The following is an 18682-nucleotide window of genomic DNA, read 5'->3' as shown; positions in this document are numbered from 1 at the left end:
TAAATTCCTGGGCCAGAATGATAGTACAGTGGGTAAGCACTTGCACATCACCAACCCGGGTTTGATCCCCAGCATCCCCATATGGTCACCCAAGCACCACCAGGAGTGATTTCTGAGAACAGAGCCTGAGCATTGTCAGGTATGGCCCCCCCAAAAAAGTGAAATAAATTCCTTCCATTTTAGGGGATATATTTTGTTTAGTTTTGTTTTTCAAGTTTCTGATGTCAAATTTAGTTTACTTCAATGCAGCCTCCCCCCTGCTTTTGTTTTATTTGTGACCACCAAGTATGACCATGTGGATCACACGCAAGGTCAACACTTTAACCCCAGTACTCTCTGGCCATCTGCCTTATTTTTTAATGTTTTCCTCCTAGGAAACAACACACAGGACCAATAGGGATGCTGCTCAGTTGTAGAGCACTTGCCTTGCATTTGTGAGGCACTGGTTCAATTCTCAGCAACACACACACACACACACACACACACACACACACGCACACACACGCGCACACACACGCACACACGCACACACGCACACACGCACACATGCACGCACGCACACCACAGAGGCCAGAAAGATAACTCAGTGGGCTGGTCTCATGCTTTGCATCAGGAGACTTCAGTTCCACTCCCAAACTATAGGGTCTCCTAAACACAGGAGTTAACTCCAAGTACAGAGATAGAAGTAGACCCCAGGCACTGGTTGGGGTGGTACAGATGTGGGGGCCCTCAAGGGAGGCAGAACAAGAGATATAACCTTTTCAGTATGTAGTGTTTCATTCATTTCTAAGTCACTTGGCTTTTTCGTCTTGATTTTCTTGTAATCAAAGTGATCTAGAAAGATGGTGAGAAATGTATATGCTCTTACATACTTTTTAATAACCTTTTGTGTTTTTTTCTAACTTTGTTAGTCAAAGCATAAATCTTTTTCAGAGTTACTTGAGGCATTATCTGTGGGCTAATACTTTGTCAACTTTTGTTAATGATGCCATGTCTGTAAAAACTGTTAGTCTTGGGGCCAGTGCCACAGTAGAGTGGGTATGGCACTTGCCTTGCTGTAACTCACACCTGTAGGTAAGCCAGACTCTTAACGTAGGCATCAAATCAAAACCCAGACACTCCTCATGGTCTCAGCTCCTTGCCCAGGGCAACCATGACAACATGCCAGCCAGATCACTGGATTCAATCCACAGCTCCACTTACAGTCCCTAAAACCCCGCCAGGAGCAACCCCTAAGCACAGAACCAGAAAGCCCTGAGCATTATCAGGTATACTTCCCTCCCCCTGAAAAAGATCTGTTGGTCTTGTGAACCCCATCTTGGTTTGTAGATTTTGTTGGGGACTCCCTTCCCATAGCGCTGGTGTTCTGCATATTGGTTGCTTCTTGACTGTGGGCTTATCTTTGCATCATTGTATTTGCCACCTGTCTCTGGCCACTGCTTCTCAGGTCACTGTGTCACATGTACAGAAACCAATAAATGTCAGAATTTCAAGCAAAGCTTTTTTTTTCTTTTTGGGTCTCACCCAGCATTGCACAGGGTTATTCCTGGCTCATGCACTTAGGAATTACTCCTGGCGGTGCTCCGGGGACCATATGGGATGCTGGGAATCGAACCCGGGTCGGCCACATGCAAGGCAAATGCCCTACCCACTGTGAGTGTTCAAGCAAAGCTTTTAAAGCACCTCAATACATCAGTTTTGTTTGAAAGGAGATTGCCATAGGTAGGGCAGTCCTTGCTAATGATACTTTTGCAGCTGAGACTCAAACAGCAGAAAGCCTTGCTCTAATTTACACCTGTAGATAAGCCAGAGTCCTAACCTAGAAATCAAATCCAAAGCCTAGATACACCTCACAGTTGCTTACCCAAGGCAACCAATACAACATGCCTGTCAACTCATATCCAATTCCTAACCCCCAATAACCAGACAGTTGGTAGAGTTTTAGTATATTTTCTCTCCATTTGACAATTAAAAAAAAAACTTGGCAAAAATAACCTGCAAAAATAATTTCATAGGTTTCACTCTCCACTCCTCCAAATATCACTTGACATTCCTCAGACACCATCGTTTCCCTTCTCTAATCTCCTAGATGAAAACTTCTCCAAGGTGAAGGGGGGCCCCAATCAGGAGGCTCTCCGGCCCCGGGCAGATCCTTGAGGAAATAAATTATAGCCACAAATGCAGGTGGCTCTAGGCCGTGCCGTTCCTCGCCGTCTCGCACACCCAGCGTTGGAGCTTCTTGCAGGCGTTGTCGTTCCATCTGCCATCGATAGTCAAGTGGGCGCAGTCCTCCCCTCCTCCGAGCCCGTGCCCGTACCAGTCATCAGGCTGATCTGGTTTCCAGTTCCTAAGAGACCAGAACCCTCAGCCAAGCCCCTGAGACCCTATCTCAGGGGGCTGGCAGAGGCGCACACTCACTTGTAGCCCTTCTCGTAGTCTGATCCGTCCACCCACCTCCAGGGCCCGTTCTGGTCAGTGAGGCCTATCCAGGTTTCCACAGGGCCCATAATGCTCTGGATATATTGCTGAGGAGAAAGAAGGGAGATGGTGAGCTCGCCTTAGAGCTTCAGTTTGCCTGCGGAGCCTACAAGGGCCCTCACCTGCTCTTTCAGTGAGCCAATCACCACCAGGTGGGCGTTCTCCAGCCGGCAGTATTTGTCAGCCTCCGGCCAGGACTTGACAGAGACAGAGAACCAGTAGCAGCTGCCCTCATATTCCTTCCAGCTCACAGGGCAGCATGTCTTCTCAGAGGCTGAGGGGGCGCAGAGGGAGGAAAAGGGGCTAACAGGCTGCAGAGGTGAAGCGCGCCGGAGGGCTGGGTAGGGGGCCCCTCACCATTGCCGTGGAGGACAGCCAGGTGACAGTTCAGGCTTCGAAGGTCAGTCACAAACTGCTGCACGTGGAGCAGTAAGGAGGAGTGATCTGGGGAGATGCAGGCAGAGGCGGAGGGAAAGAACATCAGTGGGAGGGGGCTGGAGCGATAGCACAGCGGGTAGGGCGTTTGCCTTCCATGTGGTGACCTGGGTTTTCCCAGCATCCCATGTGGTCCCCCGAGCACCGCAGGAGTAACTCCTGTGCGTCGCCGGGTGTGAACCAAAATGCAAAAAAAAAAAAAAAAAAAATCAGTGGGAGCCCTGGCAAGCAGCAAGGTTCTGTCATCTATGGGCCAGAGAGAGACTACAGAGGTTGAGGTAACACCTTTCAAGTCACTGAGCCTGGTTCCATCCCTGGCTCCACTCTCCACCCCCCACCCCGCACTACCAGCCCAGCACCAATAGATGTGGTCCCGGAGGCCTCTGAGTGCCACCGAGGTGAGCCCCGGCACAGTGCCACAATAAGCCTGGGCCCCCTAGGGCATAGTTTGAGCCGCCCACAAACCTGGGTGGCCCTGAAACCTGCTCTGGGGCCCCTTTTCTTCTCTGACCTTCTTTCAGGCTGTGCTGCTGCTTCTCCACCTGTGACTCCAAAGATTTCATCTTTCTGCCTATATTTTCTCCTGGGGAAGAGACAGGGTCAGGGGCCCAGCATGCCTGCACCACCACAGCCCCTCGGCACCAGCCCCCTTACCCAGGATGTGCAGGTCCTTAACCTCGTCCTCAGTGGTCTTGGTGAAGTTGCTGAAAGTCTCCTTCAGAGTCTGCAGTTCCTCCTCCAGCTTGGAGTCTGGGAGAGGATGTGGAGGGGACAAAGGGCACCGTGTCGACCGTTGCAGTTCTCGCAGCCCTGTCTCCCGCCTCCCCTCCCCCCCATCGGGGCACCCACTTTGGGATCCAATGACACTGATGACCAACAGCAGTAGGAGGCTGAGGCCCAGCGTGAGCAGCAGCAGCCGGGTACTGGAGCAGAGGCGCCGGAGGAGCGTCCGGGAAGAAGGCGGCTCTGTCGGGGAGAGCAGGGCGGGAAAGCTGGGATCAGGAAAAAAGAAGCCTGAACTCTGGTACTCAGTGAGGAGGGGAGGCTGTTCTGGCCCAGGCAGTTTGTGACCCCAGAGACCAAACAGAAAAGGGTCAGGAGGGGCTGGAGTGATAGCACAGCGGGTAGGGCGTTTGCCTTGCACACGGCCGACCCGCGTTCGAATCCCAGCATCCCATATGGTCCCCTGAGCACCGCCAGGGGTAATTCCTGAGTGCATGAGCCAGGAATGACCCCTGTGCATTGCCGGGTGTGACCCAAAAAGCAAAAAAATAAATAAATAAATAAATAAAAATAAAAAAATAGAAAAGGGTCAGGAGCAACCCTGGACAGGCCCAAGCCCTAACAGGCCCGGCCTTTGCTGACACCCAGTGGCTAGACTGTGTCACTGGGACTTGGTGGAGGAGAGTGAGCCAGACAGCGGCATGGGCGTGGGGGTGGAGAAGGGAGTCCTGGCACCGCTAAGGAGGCTTCTTTCTCCCCCGCCCAAGAATCCCATAGCCCATCGGGCACATGTAGGGAGAGAAGATGGGCTTGGGGCCCATAGAGCCCAGTTTCTTGTGAGTTGGAATCAGGGGACTCTCCCCACTCTCTCTTCCCCACAGTCCCCTCATCAAAGAGCATCTGCCACCCCCCACCCCCCAAGAACTTTACTTAGCCCGGGATGCTCACACCTTCTCTCCAATGAAGAGAAGGCAACTTTATGATGTAGGAAGTCTCCAGCTCTCTGCCTTGTCACACAAACGTCCCCCCACCAAATGTAGAACTGCAATAAGCCCTGTACACACATACTTGCTACACTTTCATGCTAACAGACACAGCAAAGGCTCATGGGGTGTTGGAAGAAGAAAGAATCAAGGAATATAACTTCTAGTTACCCCATACCCCTGATTCTATGCTGTCCCCAGGGTCCTGGAAAGCAGGCAGAAGAAGGCCAGGAGGTATCACCGCAAGAGAGACTGCAGCCCCTGCACATCCCTCACAAGGGGTGGCTCAAACCCCAGGTCTACATAAACAGTCTCCTCTTATCCTACATATATACCCAGATATAGATCCAGGGACCTCTGAATGAAGCAGAAGCAGAGAAAGGGGGAGAGTCACCTACCTTCCAGAAATGGGGGTTGAGGTACATCTCCTCACCTTTTCTGAGTTGATGATCATTCTCCTCACTGTCCAGATGCTGAAGATCTTGATACTCCTTTGTCATGGTAGGGCTGACTGAACCTGAGACTAGGTCAAGTTTGGGGTTAAGGCTAAGATTGGGGTACAGGGTCCAACCCCTTTCTAAGTGATTGGAACTTTCATCGAGTTCCTTCTTGCCCTAGATTCATTCCCAGGCTTGACATACAAAAACCCATCAACAACCCCAAACACACACACACACACACACACACACACACACACACACACACACAAACACCTCAGGACTTTGGGTCCCCTCCAACCCCTCCCACCCACACCTCAGTCCCCACTTTTCTTCCCCTTTTACTTGCTGAAGATCGAAAGGTTGAATCTCAGGTCTTGTTCAGATCCCAGACTAAGGAAGGGGCTGCACCCTGGAAAGTGGGGTGTATGGAGAACCCCAGAGGGCAACAGGTAAAGAGGCAGGTCCACCCCTAGTCTGCGTGTCCAAGCAGGTCGAAACTGGCATATCCGGTGCCCGGGACTTTGGACAGTAAACAGAGGTAGTGATGGATTTGGAATACAGAGGACAAGCGGGAGTTGGAGTGGGGGATGGGTTCCCTAGGGAGAGAGAGTCCCCTCTGTTTTCCCCCCACCCCTACATGCCTATCACTTATCACTGCAGTTTGGGGGTGCTTAGGCCAGGAGGGAAGGGTGTAATGTGTATTTCCACCTCTTTCTTTCCCCTTTCACTTCTAGCCTCTGAATTTCCCAGAATTTTTTGTTTCATTTGTTTTGCAACCTCACCCATCGTGCTCAGGGCTTATTCCTGGCTCTATGCTCAGGAATCACTCCTGGCAAGCTCAAGGGAGCCAGGGTTGACTGCATGCAACACGAATGCCCCACCCACTGTACTCAGGCCCTCCCAGAATTGTTGGTGTGTCCAGATACCTCTGACTAGAATCAGAGGGCTGTGATCTCTAGACTTGCCTCTTTTGGGCCTGTGACCCTGACATCTGAACCCCAGCTTAAAATTCCCCAGCTCAGTCTGCTGGGGAGCACTCTCACTCCTCGGGAACAAAGTCCTCCGAGCAGTACGAGGGTCATGAGAGCTAGCTTCCCGCCTCACTCTGCCTCCACATACCTTCATGGACTTCCCTGGCCCCCTCAACTCCCTCGTGCTGGTGTTGAGGCTCTGTGCTTCCTAATCCACACACAGCCTGGTTGATAAGTAAAGAAACGAGCCCTAGAGGTGAGACTTGACTGAGTTACCCTGAATTTAGGGAGCATGGAAGGGAGGCAGACTGAGTTCACGATCTACACATGGTCTCCAGAATGAGATCCCATGGTGAGACACCTATACAGATTGTTACCCTCACAGTCCCATGGGGGTTCATAGATGACTGTATTATAGAGTAGTGTGTGTCTCTAAACTACACTAACTCAGAAATTGGACATATTCAAGATGTTTTAAAGTCTTCTGTTAGGCCCTAAACGTGTGGTCACGTAATTCCCATGTTAGAGAAAACTAAATTTGAGTCATGAGTTTCACACCCAATGAGATACTCTAGAATGGCTTCCAAAACATGGGAAAGTCCACGTTTGTTTTGGTTTGAGAATCTCATCCCGTAGTATTCGGGGGAACACAAAGTGCTGGGGATTGAACCTAGGGCTCCCACGTGCAAACCCGATACACCAGCCCTTTGATCCACCTCCCCAGCCCTCATCTACTTTGAATGTTCCCCGGTCCCCACCCTATTGGCAGTTAAGGCACTGGGACTGTGAGCAGTCATTTTGGTGACTCTTGGGCTGTTGTGTAGCATTCTGTGACTTCACCATGTGTAATTCAGTTTATTCAGGCAGACCAATGGGCCATTTCAGTTGGGTGCCATTTAGCCTTGAAGAAGTAGGAAGCACCAGAGTGGCAGATGCTGCCCACAGGAGTGTGGAACTGGAAAAAGCTGTATGCTTGTAATCTGTACGTTCTTCTGCTTGTTAAACTGGGATGAAATGTTCTTGGAATCTGGCTTCTACCCTATAACCACGTTGCCCAAAGTCGCTGATTAGGGAGCTGAAAATAGCCTCCAAATCCCTTAACTGCGGAATGGGGTCAGAAGTGATTGTCACTGGGAAAGACAAAAAGCACGGAACACGAGCTGCTCATTTATAAGCAAGGGCCCTGAAAAATGCCAGAAAAAAATTCTGGGATAGTAAAAAATAAAAGATGAATGGTGCCACAATGGTTTATACACTTGGCAAAATTTTCCCTCCTTACATTTTACATTTATTCCTTTAAGAGTATGGGCTGGTAGGGGCCAGAGAGTTAGGGCGTATACAGCAGGTAAGGCATTTGCCTTGCATGCAGCTAACCTGGGTTTGATGCCCGGCATCCCCTATGGTGCCCTGAGCACCAACAGGAGTAATTCTTCAGCACAGAAAGGAGTTACCCCTGAGCATTGCCAGGTGTGGCCCAAAATCAAAAATAAATAAAAAAGAATGGGGGGGGGGGAGCTGGAGCAATAGCAAAGCATTTGCCTTGCACGTGGCCGACCCAGGTTCGATTCCCAGCATCCCATATGGTCCCCTGAGCACTGCCAGGGGTAACTCCTGAGTGCAGAGCCAGGAGTGACCCCTGTGCATCGCCGGATGTGACCCAAAAAGAAAAAAAAACTGTGGGCTGGATAGATAGTATGGAAGGTAAGATGCTTGCCTTAGATGAAGCCAGGAGTAAACCCTGAGCACAGAGGCAGTAGACCCTGACCATCAACCAGCTGTGTCCAAAAACAAAACTAAAAAAAGGGTAGGGGGTGTTGGAAAGATAGTACAGTGGGTAGGGTACTTGCCTTGGACATGGCCAACCTAGGTTAAATCCCCAGCACCCCATATGAGCCCTAGGGTATCACCAGGTGTACAAAATTTAAAAATATTTTTAAAGAAAAGGAGGTGGGGGTGGGGTGGGGGTTAATATGCACTTTGAATTATGTAAGGTGCTCAGAGACAAAGCTTCATATATTAATTTTTGATTTGCTTAATAACATACCACAGACATAAAAACATACAACACCCATTTATTTGCTCACAGTTCCAAGGGCAAACAAAAGTCTACTGGGTTTCATGCTTGGGGCCAAACAAAGGTGCCAGCAGAACTACATGGCTGTCTACAAGCAAAGAATTCTCTTCCAAGTCTAGTCAGGTTGCTGGCAGAATCAGTTCCTTGCAAGCATGAGTCAGAGGCTGCATTTCTTTGCTGGTTGTCACAGAGGTCACTCGCTGCTCCTCCAAGCTCCCCACAGCCCATAGCATGGTTCAGCAACAGTGCATGGAATCCTCCTCATGCCGCAAATTTCCATCTTCCTCTGAGCTTTGTGTGGAGTGTCAGGGAAGAAGGTGGAGGGAAGGGGAACGGAAGGTGACAGGACAGAATCAGGCTATTCCTGGCTCTGCGCTCAGGAGTGATCCCTGGCATATGTGGTAGTATGGGGACCATGCATGGTACCAGGAGTCTGAACTAGAGTTAGCTGCATGCATGCAAGGAAAGCATTTCACCCTCTGTTCTACCTCTCCAGTACCTCTGCACGTTTTTGTTGTTTTGGGTTTTGTTTGGGGGCCACACCAGGCTGTACTCAAGGCTTTCTCCTGGCTCTGTGCTAAGCGATCATTCCTGGAATGGCTCAGAGGTTCTTATGTGGTGCTGGGGATTGGACTTGGGATGGCTGTGTGCAAGGCAAGCACCGTACCCAATTTACTGTCCTTTGGCCCCTTTTCTCCACTTTTAAAGGGATCATGTGGTTAGATTAGACCCCACTAAGTAATCTTTCTGTCTCAAGGCCAATGGTTCATACAAAATGTATGTGTGTATATATGATCAAACATAAAACATGAGCTATATAGAACATTTAACCATGAGTTAAAAGGCTCATCATACAGCTTTCAGGGATGACAGTATGCCTACCACATTTCACACACACTCCTAGGTTTGGAGTCTACTCTCTGTATGTGCTTTGCATCCTAGGGAAATGTACCGGGAAGGGATGGATGAATGCACATGTGAATAGAGTAGGTTGCAAACCTAGGAATCCCACATCCAGGCAATCAGGGTTCCAGATAAGTATCTACAACATTGACCTGGAAAAATAGGATTTCCTCAGTGATTAATAAGCAGGTAACTGGGGGAGGGGGGAGAGGTTTGTGAAGAGCAATAGCACAGTGAGTAGGACACTTGTCTTGCAGTCTTGCACACAGCCAACCTAGGTTCCTTTCCCAACATCCCATATGGTCTCCAGAGCCTTGCCAGGAATAATTCCTGAGTGCAGTGCCAGGTGGAACCCCTCAGAACCACAGGGTTTGGCCCCAAAACCAACAAAATAAAATAAATAAAAAATAAAATTATGGGAGCCAGAGTGATAGGACAGCAGTTACAGCATTTACCTTGCAATGCGGCTGATCCGGGTACGGTCCCTCATACCCCATATGGCCCAGAGCCCAGGCGGGAGTGACCTCTGATACTGGCGTGATGGGGTTGAGATCGGAGGCTGGGATAATTTATCATAAGGAATTTGATCATGGCTTATTGTAAAGTTGGCTGCTACGAATAACTTTGTAAATTACAGTACTTCAATAAAAATTATTTTTTAAAAAATTAATTTTAAAAAATTATGTGGGTCAGCCAAGGGGTCAGGATTGATCTGAGTTCAGTCACAGATCCTGGGGCACTGCCAGGGCAGCACCAGGGGCTCACAGTACTGCTGGGCCCGACACTGCCACAGTGCTGGGCCCCCGGCATTGAATCATCTGGCCTTCCTCTCTGACCCCCTTATATTGATGGGAGTCTGAACACTACTTTGCAACTATAGAGCAGGAGCTATGGGTCAGCAGTACAGCGTATGTCTCACATGTGTGAGAACCTGGGTTTGATGCCTGCACTGTAAAAATTAGTGTGATTATAGATTATGCAGCACATGAAGAGTTGCACGCAGGGCAGCAGCGGGGTCAGGTCTGTATGTACACTGGCAATGGTCTGACCTTGGGATAGGTGAGAGGGGTCAGAGCTGGGACTTCAAGGGCCAGATCTGTATGCACAGCAATCAATGGTCTGACCTTGCGTGTCACACACCGGGTTCATTCCTTGGACCATACATGGCCCCCAAAGCACCACCAGAGGTCATTCCTGAGCACAGAGCCAGGAATAGTGCCTGACTACTTCCAGCTGTGGCCCTCAAACCCAAATCCAACATCTACACCCCACCCCCCAAACAAAAGAGGGGTAGTTTAGCCAGAAAATTGCTGTGTTGGTCCCAGTGAGAAACAAGGCGCGAGGATCAACAGAGGACTGGAACAGATGTACAGTTGCTGATTGTCCAGCGAGAGGCTGAGGATGGGGACAGTAATGCATCTGCCCGGGCCCAGAGGCTGCTGGAAATGGGTCTGGAATCCACAGAACCATCTGGGCTGGAATTACTAAAGCTCAGGTGTGGCACAGTGGGGAAGTCCACCCAATGATAGGGTATAGAGGAGAGACGGTCACCCACAGAACTCCTGTCCGTGGGAGAAGCAGAAGAGCAACCTCCCCACCAATACTGCTGGTCATGCAATTGGAGAAGTGGGGTGACCTTCAGGACCAATTCTGGAAGCCCTGAGTGCCAGGTCAAAGGCTGCCAAATAATGAGAGGAACAGGATTCCTACCAGGTAGGTCTGGAAGAGGAAGGGGCTACTCTGGCTCGAGCAGGCCTAAGCAGAGAGCAGAGAAGGGACAGGGAGGCAGGCCACTGGATGCCAAGAAGAATGGGCTGTTGGTCCCAGGATGGGATGTTGGGGGGTGGGAGATGAAGACAGCAGAAAGAGCCTGAAGATTTCTATCAAATAGTTCCAAGTTCTCTTTGCCCTCATTTAGAAAGTGAGTTTCATGCCTGTGTCAGTGATGGACAGGTGAAATGAGATTGATGAAGAACACTCACCACAGTGCCCACCATATACCAGTGCTTAGCACATACTACTTTTATTCTTCTTAAGAATAAGGATTTGAGGGGCTGGAGTGATAGTACAGCGGGTAGGGTGTTTGCCTTGCACGTGGCTGACCCTGGTTCCATTCCCAGCATCCCATATAGTCCCCCAAGCACCACCAGGAGTCATTCCTGAGTGCATGAGCCAGCAATAACCCCTGTGCATCGCTAGGTGTGACCCAAAAAGCAAAATAAATAAAGATTTGAGGCCAGAGAGAGGACAGCAGGTAAGGTGTTTGCCTTGTACCTGGCTAACCCGGGTGCAATCCCTGGCACCTCATGTGGTTCCCGAGTCCTGCAGGGAGTGATCCCTTAGTACAGAATCAGGAAAAAGCCCTGAGTACCAGTGGATGTGGCCCCAAAACAAACATTTTCCAAATAAATAATCAAAAAGCTTTGAAGCCAGAGATAGTACAGCAGCTAAGACTGTTGCCTTGCACGTGGAAAACTTGTATTTGATTCCCAGCACCATGGGGATCCCGAGCACCATATGGTCCCCTATGGCCCCCAGGAGTGACTCCTAAGCACAGATTCTGGAGTAAGCCATGACTGAAGCTGGTGTGGCCCCAGAACAAAAAGAATAAAAATTTGGGGCCAGAAAGATAAACAAGGGTTAAGGCACTTGCCTTGCATCTTGCTGATTCTGGATTAAATTCCTGGCACCATGTATGGTCCCCTAAGCACAGTTGGGGGTGACTCCTGAGCACAGAGCCAAGACTGTTCCCCCCAAGCATTAACAGGGGTGGAGGGGGAAAATAAATAAATAAATGTGGAGGGGTGGGCATGGTGTGTGTGTGTGTGTGTGTGTGTGTGTAGAAAAATAGTATAGTACAGGGATAAGGTACTTGCCTTGCACACAGTTGGCCCACATCCAATTCCTAGCAACCCCATATGACACCCAGAGCATCACTGGGAAGGCCCCTAAGCCCTGCTCAAAGTAATAAAGCTTTTCATTAGGCCTCAGGGCCTCTGAATAGGCAAGAAAGGGAGAGGTGGTCTCATGAGACCAGAAAGGTTCCCCTGGCCCTAGAGTGGTTAACAACTCTCTATGGCAGAGCTGGGGGCCCAGCAGTGCTGAGCAGTCGCCTCCCCTTTACTCACCCTCTCCGGGTGCTTCCAACTTGCTATCTGGATACCCCACTTGGCCTGGATCGCAGATCCAGTGAGCGGGAACCCAGAGCACCAGAGTCCTTCTCTGCCAGGCTGCAGTCAGGCACCCAACAGGCCTCAAGCGCAGGAGAAGTAATACAGCAGATAGAGAGCTTCCCGGGCACACAGCTGACCTAGGTTCAAACCCTGGCACCCCATATAGTTCCCCGGAGTGGTTGCTGAGTGCATAAACCCCTGAGCAATGGCCAGGTATGGGCCCCCACATACACACACACACACACACACACACACACACACACACACACACACACACGCACACGCACACGCACACAAACACACACACAAGAAAACTAACATACCTCAAGAATCAGAGACTGAACGAAAGGGCAGAAAGGGTCAAAAATAAGTATTCACTTTCAAAGACAGTGGTGTATGGCTCCCCAAATCTAGAGGAGGCAGAGTAAGGCAGGTGTAGAGGTGATGCAAGAGGTTACAGACACACTCAGGTTGGAAGGCTCCATACTAGGAGGTAAGGAAAGGGATGCCCAGGCTGGAAAGAAATGACCATAGGATACAAGTTTCTTATTTTGGGGGTGTTTTTTGGAGAGAGGGGGGCCACCTACGACAATGCTCAGGGGTTACTCCTGACTCTGCACTCAGGAATCACTCCTCCTGGTGCTCAGAGAACCATATGGGATTCAGGGGTCAAACCCAAGTCAGCCACATGCAAGGCAAGCACCCTGCCAGCTGGACTTTCACTATGACCCAAATGAGTTTAAAATATAGACCTACACAACCCAGCCAAGGGCTTCTCCAAGCTCCAAGATATGCATGAACTTGACCGCAAGGAAGGCCAGAGTACATCCTCTCCCACCAACTACAAGAGGCCTCCCTTACCATCACGGGTATCTGACTCTCCCTCCACCGCAGTCCACTGGCCTCAGTGTTAGACAGTTGGGACTCAGTGAGCCACAATGCTCTCTTCTCAGTTCTAATTTAGAGAGCAAGTTATTGGAAGGGGATCAAGCCCTACACTCAGCAGTGCTTAGGCCTTACTTCTGGCTCTGTGCCCAGAGATCACTTGTGGCAGGGCACAGGGGACCATAAGGGGTAGGGGGGGATCAAACCTGGGTGGGCCATGTGCAAGACAAGCACCTTACCCGCTGTACTATCTCTCTGGCCCCAAAAGCAATTTTTTTTCTTTTTGGGTCACAATGGCGATACACAGGGGTTACTCCTGGCTCATACACTCAGGAATCACTCCTGGCAGTGCTCGGGGGACCATATGGGATGCTGGGAATCAAACCCGGGTTGGCCGTGTGCAAGGCAAACACCCTACCCGCTGTGCTATCGCTCCAGCCGCCAGCAAATTGTCTTAATTCCAAATGTGTCCAGATTTCTCTTCCACCATAACTTTCAAGTTTACGAGGAACCGAAACTAGACTAAGGCCAATAACAATCATCACCACATTCTACCATGTGCTGGGCCATCTTCTAAGGGTTTCAGTTATCTATCTCACTTCTTGCAAGACCTCAGCAAGGAGTTATTACCCTCTTACTAGAGAAATTGGGGCCCAGGAAGGTTAAGTTCTTTGCCCAGTTTCAATGACATTATTCTCGCCCCTTAACCCATGCCTCCCCCCTTCTCCTATTCCTTCATTCCCCACACCTGTGCTCTCAACAGCTTTGTTATGGAGCTTTGAATAAAACCCACAGAAAATCTTAGCATTGGACCTTGCCTATTTCTATCCCTCCGCACCCTCTTCACTCCAGCACCCTCCCCCTATCCGTTGACATTCCAGACTTCTTCCTATCTTGCTTTCCTCTGGACCAACCCAAAACTTCCCCAGCCCAAAACTTCATCATTGGTCAAATCTCAACACAAATGTTGCTCCAAGAGTTCTCTCCTATCACCATGTCAAAACCAGCAGAGACACAGAGCCAACAGTCACCTTCTTAGCAGAGCAGCCCCATCAATACTTTAAATCATGAGTTCTTAATTTACTTCCTACTGTCCGATATCTCCACACCAAGAGGACGCCCAAGTTTCCCTATGGCAAGAACATTGTATTCCCAACATCCAAATACTGTCAAGCACTAAGGAAGATCACAACAAGTGCATATTGAAAGAAATACAGTGAAACGTATTAGAGGAATCAGGATTTAAACCCGAATTTTTAAAAACCCAGCACCATCATCCACTCAGTACACTGTTTTCTAAAGTGTTCTAGGAGGAGTTATTTAGAAATTGGAAGAATCTGCTAAATGCTGCCCTTGTGGAGAATGTAGAATGCAGTGGGTAGGGCACTTCCTTTTTAACTATGTGTATTCCTATATTTATTTAAAATTTTAAGAACACATTTTTTTAATCTTAAAAATAATGCATGCTTGGGGGCCGGAGCGATAGCACAACGGGTAGGGCGTTTGCCTTGCACACGGCCGACCCAGGTTCTAATCCCAGCATCCCATATGGTCCCCTGAGCACCACCAGGGGTAATTCCTGAGTGCAGAGCCAGGAGTAACCCCTGTGCATTGCCGGGTGTGACCCAAAAAGCAAAATAATAATAATAATAATAATGCATGCTGAGGGCTGGACTAATAGCATAATGGGTAGGGCGTTTGCCTTACACGCGGCCGACCCGGGTTCGAGTCCCAGCATCCCATATGGTCCCCCAAGCATGGCCAGGAGTAATTCCTGAGTGCATGAGCCAGGAGTAATCCCTGTGCAATGCCAGGTGTGACCCAAAAGAGCAAAAAAATAGAAATAATGCATGCTGAAGGATGAAGAGATAGTACAGCAGGCAGGGCACTTCTCTTATATGCCGCTGACCCGGGTTCAATCCCCGCACCCTATATGGTACCCTGAGCACTGTCAGAAGTGATCCCTGAGCACAGAGCCAGGAGAAAGCCCTGAGTACAGCCGGGTGTGACCCAAAGACAAAAACAAACCCACCAAAAAAAGTAGTGAAACAAAATTTTTAATAATGCATGCTGGATCAGAGAGGTAGTACAGGGTTTGAGGAGCTTACTTTCCTCATGGCCAACCCCAGTTCTATCCCCAGCACATGTGGTCCCCTGAGCACAGAGCCAGGAGTAAGCCCTGAACATCACCAGGTATAGCCCAGGAACAAAAAACAATGCATGCAGAATTAGATGATTCTACCCCTTCTTCATTAGCTCCTTAAAATCTGTATACATTTGGGGCTGGAGAAATAGCACAGCGGGTAGGGCATTTGCCTGGCACACGGTCAACCTGGGTTCGATTCCCAGCATCCCATATGGTCCCCTGAGCACCGCCGGGAGTAATTCCTGAGTGCATGAGCCAGGAGTAACTCCTGTGCATCGCCGGGTGTGACCCAAAAAGCAAAACAAACAAACAAAAAAAATCCGTATACATTATCTACTCGTACCTTCCCCCACTCACTGATTTCTCCCTTCAGCCAATGGTAGAAAACATCAGTACAGCTTCAACCCAGTTACTCCTACACAGAACCAAGCTAAAAGAAGGATTACTTGAAAAGCATCTTTTCCACTCCTTAAGACATCAGAATTACCTGGAAGGTTTCCTGAAATGCAGACTCCTAGTCCCACTCTTAGGATTCAGTAAGTTGGGTTTTGTTGGACAGGGTGCTACACAAAAACTTCTGCAGGGCCGTGCACAGAGAGGACAACTGGTTTAAGTGACACTCCCCCTCAGGATCTTGACCTCGCCTTGGATCAGTTTGAGTGAGAACAGCCATGCCCTTCCCACCTGGGTTGGTCTTTTGCATCCATCTCCCACATTCTGTCAGGACTGGCTACAGACGCTGCCCTTTGATACTATAGGACTAAATCATCACAGCTTACTTATTATCCTCCACCTCAGTCTTTACCCCCTCCCATGGGAGATAGAAATGGTGGTGTCACAGCTGACCTGGCAATCACCCATATAGGCTGAAGTTGAGGCCTTCACCATGGAGGTCTGGCACATACATGGACAGGGGCAGAAGGAACTGAGAAGACTCAGTGCAGCCACAGAGGCATAAAATTTGAACTCCCGAAAAGCAACTGATTTTTCTCCTTTCTGGAGCGATAGCAAAGCAGATGGGGCATTTGCCTTGCACGTGGCCAACCCAGGTTCGATTCCTCTGTCCCTCTCAGAGAGCCCAGCAAGCTATCTAGAGTATCCCGCCCACAAGGCAGAGCCTGGCAAGCTACCCGTGGCGTATTCGATATGCCAAAAAAAGTAACAAGTCTCACAATGAAGACGTTACTGGTGCCCGCTCAAGCAAATTAATGAACAACAGGATGACAGTGCTGCAGTGCTATACTAAGAAAAACCTGGTTGCCTGTTTTTGCCTGTTCACCAGGAAGCTTAAAAATTATACTTACAGCACATTCAAGAATGTGTCTGCCTTATCTGCCTTATATGCATGAGACCAGGGTTCAATTCGTGCCACCCCCTCCCCAACACACACACACACACACACACACACACACACATATACACACAATCTTTTTCTTTTAATGCTTACTTGGCCAATTTTTTTTTTTTTTTGCTTTTTTTGGGTCACATCTGGTGATACACAGGGCTTACTCCTGGCTCTGCACTCAGGAATTACTCCTGGCGGTGCTCAGAGGACCATATGGGATGCTGGGAATCGAACCCGGGTTGGCCACGTATAAGACATATGCCCTACCCCGCTGTGCTATTGCTCCAGCCCCAGGGCTGGAAATCTTTTTTTTTTTTGGGGGGGGGGTCAAACCTGGTGATGCACAGGGGTTATTCCTGGCTCTGCACTCAGGAATTAATTACCCCTGGTGGTGCTCAGGGGACCATATGGGATGCTGGGAATCGAACCTGGGTCAGTCACGTGCAAGGCAAACGCCCTACCGGCTATGCTATTGCTCCAGCACCCAACTTGGCCAATTTAATTCCATCCTCATGTCTATACTAACTTCCAGCTGCCTACTGTGCATAGTCCACCCTGCTCGTTAGGCCAACTATCACTCCCTTCCACTCCCACACTTCACTCCCACCTCCAACCTACCAGTTCAATACATCAGTCCATTTTTTCTTGATTCCCTCCTATATTTTCCCCTTCCCTTACATTGGTAATTTAACATTCTATTGGATAATTCATACTAGCATACAATATGCTAAATATCTGAACTTTTAAAAAGTTACAAAGTTTTCATTGATCCAATGACCCGGGGGCTGGAGCAATAGTCCAGCGGGTAGGGCATGTGCCTTGCACGCAGCCGACTCAGGTTCGATTCCCAGCATCCCATATGGTCCTCTGAGCACCGCCAGGGGTGATTCCCGAGTTCAGAGCCAGGAGTAACCCCTGTGCATTGCCAGGTGTGACCCCCCCAAAAAAAACAAAAAAAACCAATGACCCCATGGTCCTTTGCTCTTCAGCACTATAAGCTATTCTCTAGCACAGTACCCCCTGATATATTTTTTCACCACTCCAGTGATTGCCTCTAGCTATGTGCTACCACAAGCAATGGCTGCAAGTTTCTTGGACATGAAAAAAAAAAATCTTATTTAGAGACCAGAGCACTAGTACAATAGGTAGGGTGTTTGTCTTACACACAGCTGACTGAGATTTGACCCTCAGCACCACATATGGTCCCCTGAGCACCACCAGGAGTGATCTCCTAAGTGCAGAGCCAGGAATAAGTCCTGAACACAGGCAGACATGGCTCAAAATCTGAAATAATTTTTTAAATAAAAAATCGTATTCGGGGGGCTGGAGTAATAGTACAGCAGGCAGGGCATTTGCCTTGCACTCGGCCAATCCGGGTTCGATTCCCAGCATCCCATATAGTCCACTGAGCACCACCAGGGGTGATTCCTGAGTTCAGAGGCAGGAGTAACCCCTGTGCATTGTCAGGTATGACCCAAAAAAAGAAAAAAAAATTTATTCGTGCTCCTTGCTTCTGCAACTATTTCTCCCACTCTTTTCTATTTTTCTGTCCTTGTTACTTACGAAATTACTTCAAGCTTTTCCTACTGATCCAATGAGAATGTATTAATGCAGTATCTCTCATCAGCAATGTCTGTAACAAGCATCACCAGAGCCCTACTCTGTCTACCAGTCCGTGAACATAAGCAAGAAAAATGTTCTATTTCTTTGAGTGGCCACTGAACTGATGACAGGACCAAGACAGCCCAGGCTAGGGATGGCCTGGGAGAAGCTCGCAAGGGCTCTGCCAGTCTCACTTCCTTTCTGCATCTGTCAGTGGGGCTGGACAAGGTCCAGGCTTCACTGGTGACTTGGATCCTTGACCTCAGGTTCCTCTGAGGCCCCTTTCGGGCCACTCTGTCCTGCAGGGGGAGTGAAGAAGGATCTGACTTTACCCAGACCAAGACCTACGCTCCCACCCCCTCTCCCTCCTCACCCGGGTCCCAAATAACCAGGCCACACACCAGGTTTCAAGTATCTGTCTCTTCCTTTCACTCTCTCAAAAGAAAAAATAAATAAATTGCAGAAGGCGGCAGCATTTCCAGTCTTCCCCTGGCTCCCTGACACCCAACCCCCAACCCCTGGCC

At 49.3% G+C, this 18682-nt stretch overlaps 1 protein-coding gene and 1 pseudogene across 1 annotated transcript; one reads left to right on the top strand and one right to left on the bottom strand.

Moving 5' to 3' along the window:
• Positions 1-2157, top strand: part of LOC129403509 (uncharacterized) — a 62935-nt pseudogene extending 60778 nt beyond the window's left edge.
• ASGR1 (asialoglycoprotein receptor 1) lies at positions 1941-5700 on the bottom strand. Its single transcript, XM_004605209.2, has 9 exons — positions 5402-5700; positions 5053-5142; positions 3763-3879; positions 3568-3663; positions 3425-3496; positions 2836-2922; positions 2601-2752; positions 2419-2525; positions 1941-2347 (listed from the first exon to the last, which is right to left on the bottom strand). The coding sequence occupies exons 2-9, from the start codon at positions 5117-5119 to the stop codon at positions 2191-2193; spliced, it is 855 nt and encodes a 284-aa protein (XP_004605266.1). The 5' UTR covers positions 5120-5142; positions 5402-5700; the 3' UTR covers positions 1941-2190.
• Between the last annotated feature and the right edge of the window lie 12982 nt (positions 5701-18682).

Source organism: Sorex araneus, chromosome 3, assembly GCF_027595985.1.
Source record: "Sorex araneus isolate mSorAra2 chromosome 3, mSorAra2.pri, whole genome shotgun sequence".
Lineage (NCBI taxonomy): Eukaryota > Metazoa > Chordata > Mammalia > Eulipotyphla > Soricidae > Sorex > Sorex araneus.
Note: the sequence above shows the minus strand (reverse complement) of the source record. Positions and strands in the feature narration are given on the sequence as shown.

Coding starts and splice junctions, on each gene's coding strand:
- ASGR1 (XM_004605209.2), bottom strand. CDS start 5,119: ATGACAAAGGAGTATCAAGATCTTCAGCATCTGGACAGTGAGGAGAAT. Junction 3,664..3,762: donor CAGTGTCATTGGATCCCAAA/GTGGGTGCCCCG, acceptor ATCCTCTCCCAG/ACTCCAAGCTGGAGGAGGAA. Junction 3,497..3,567: donor TAAGGACCTGCACATCCTGG/GTAAGGGGGCTG, acceptor TCTCTTCCCCAG/GAGAAAATATAGGCAGAAAG.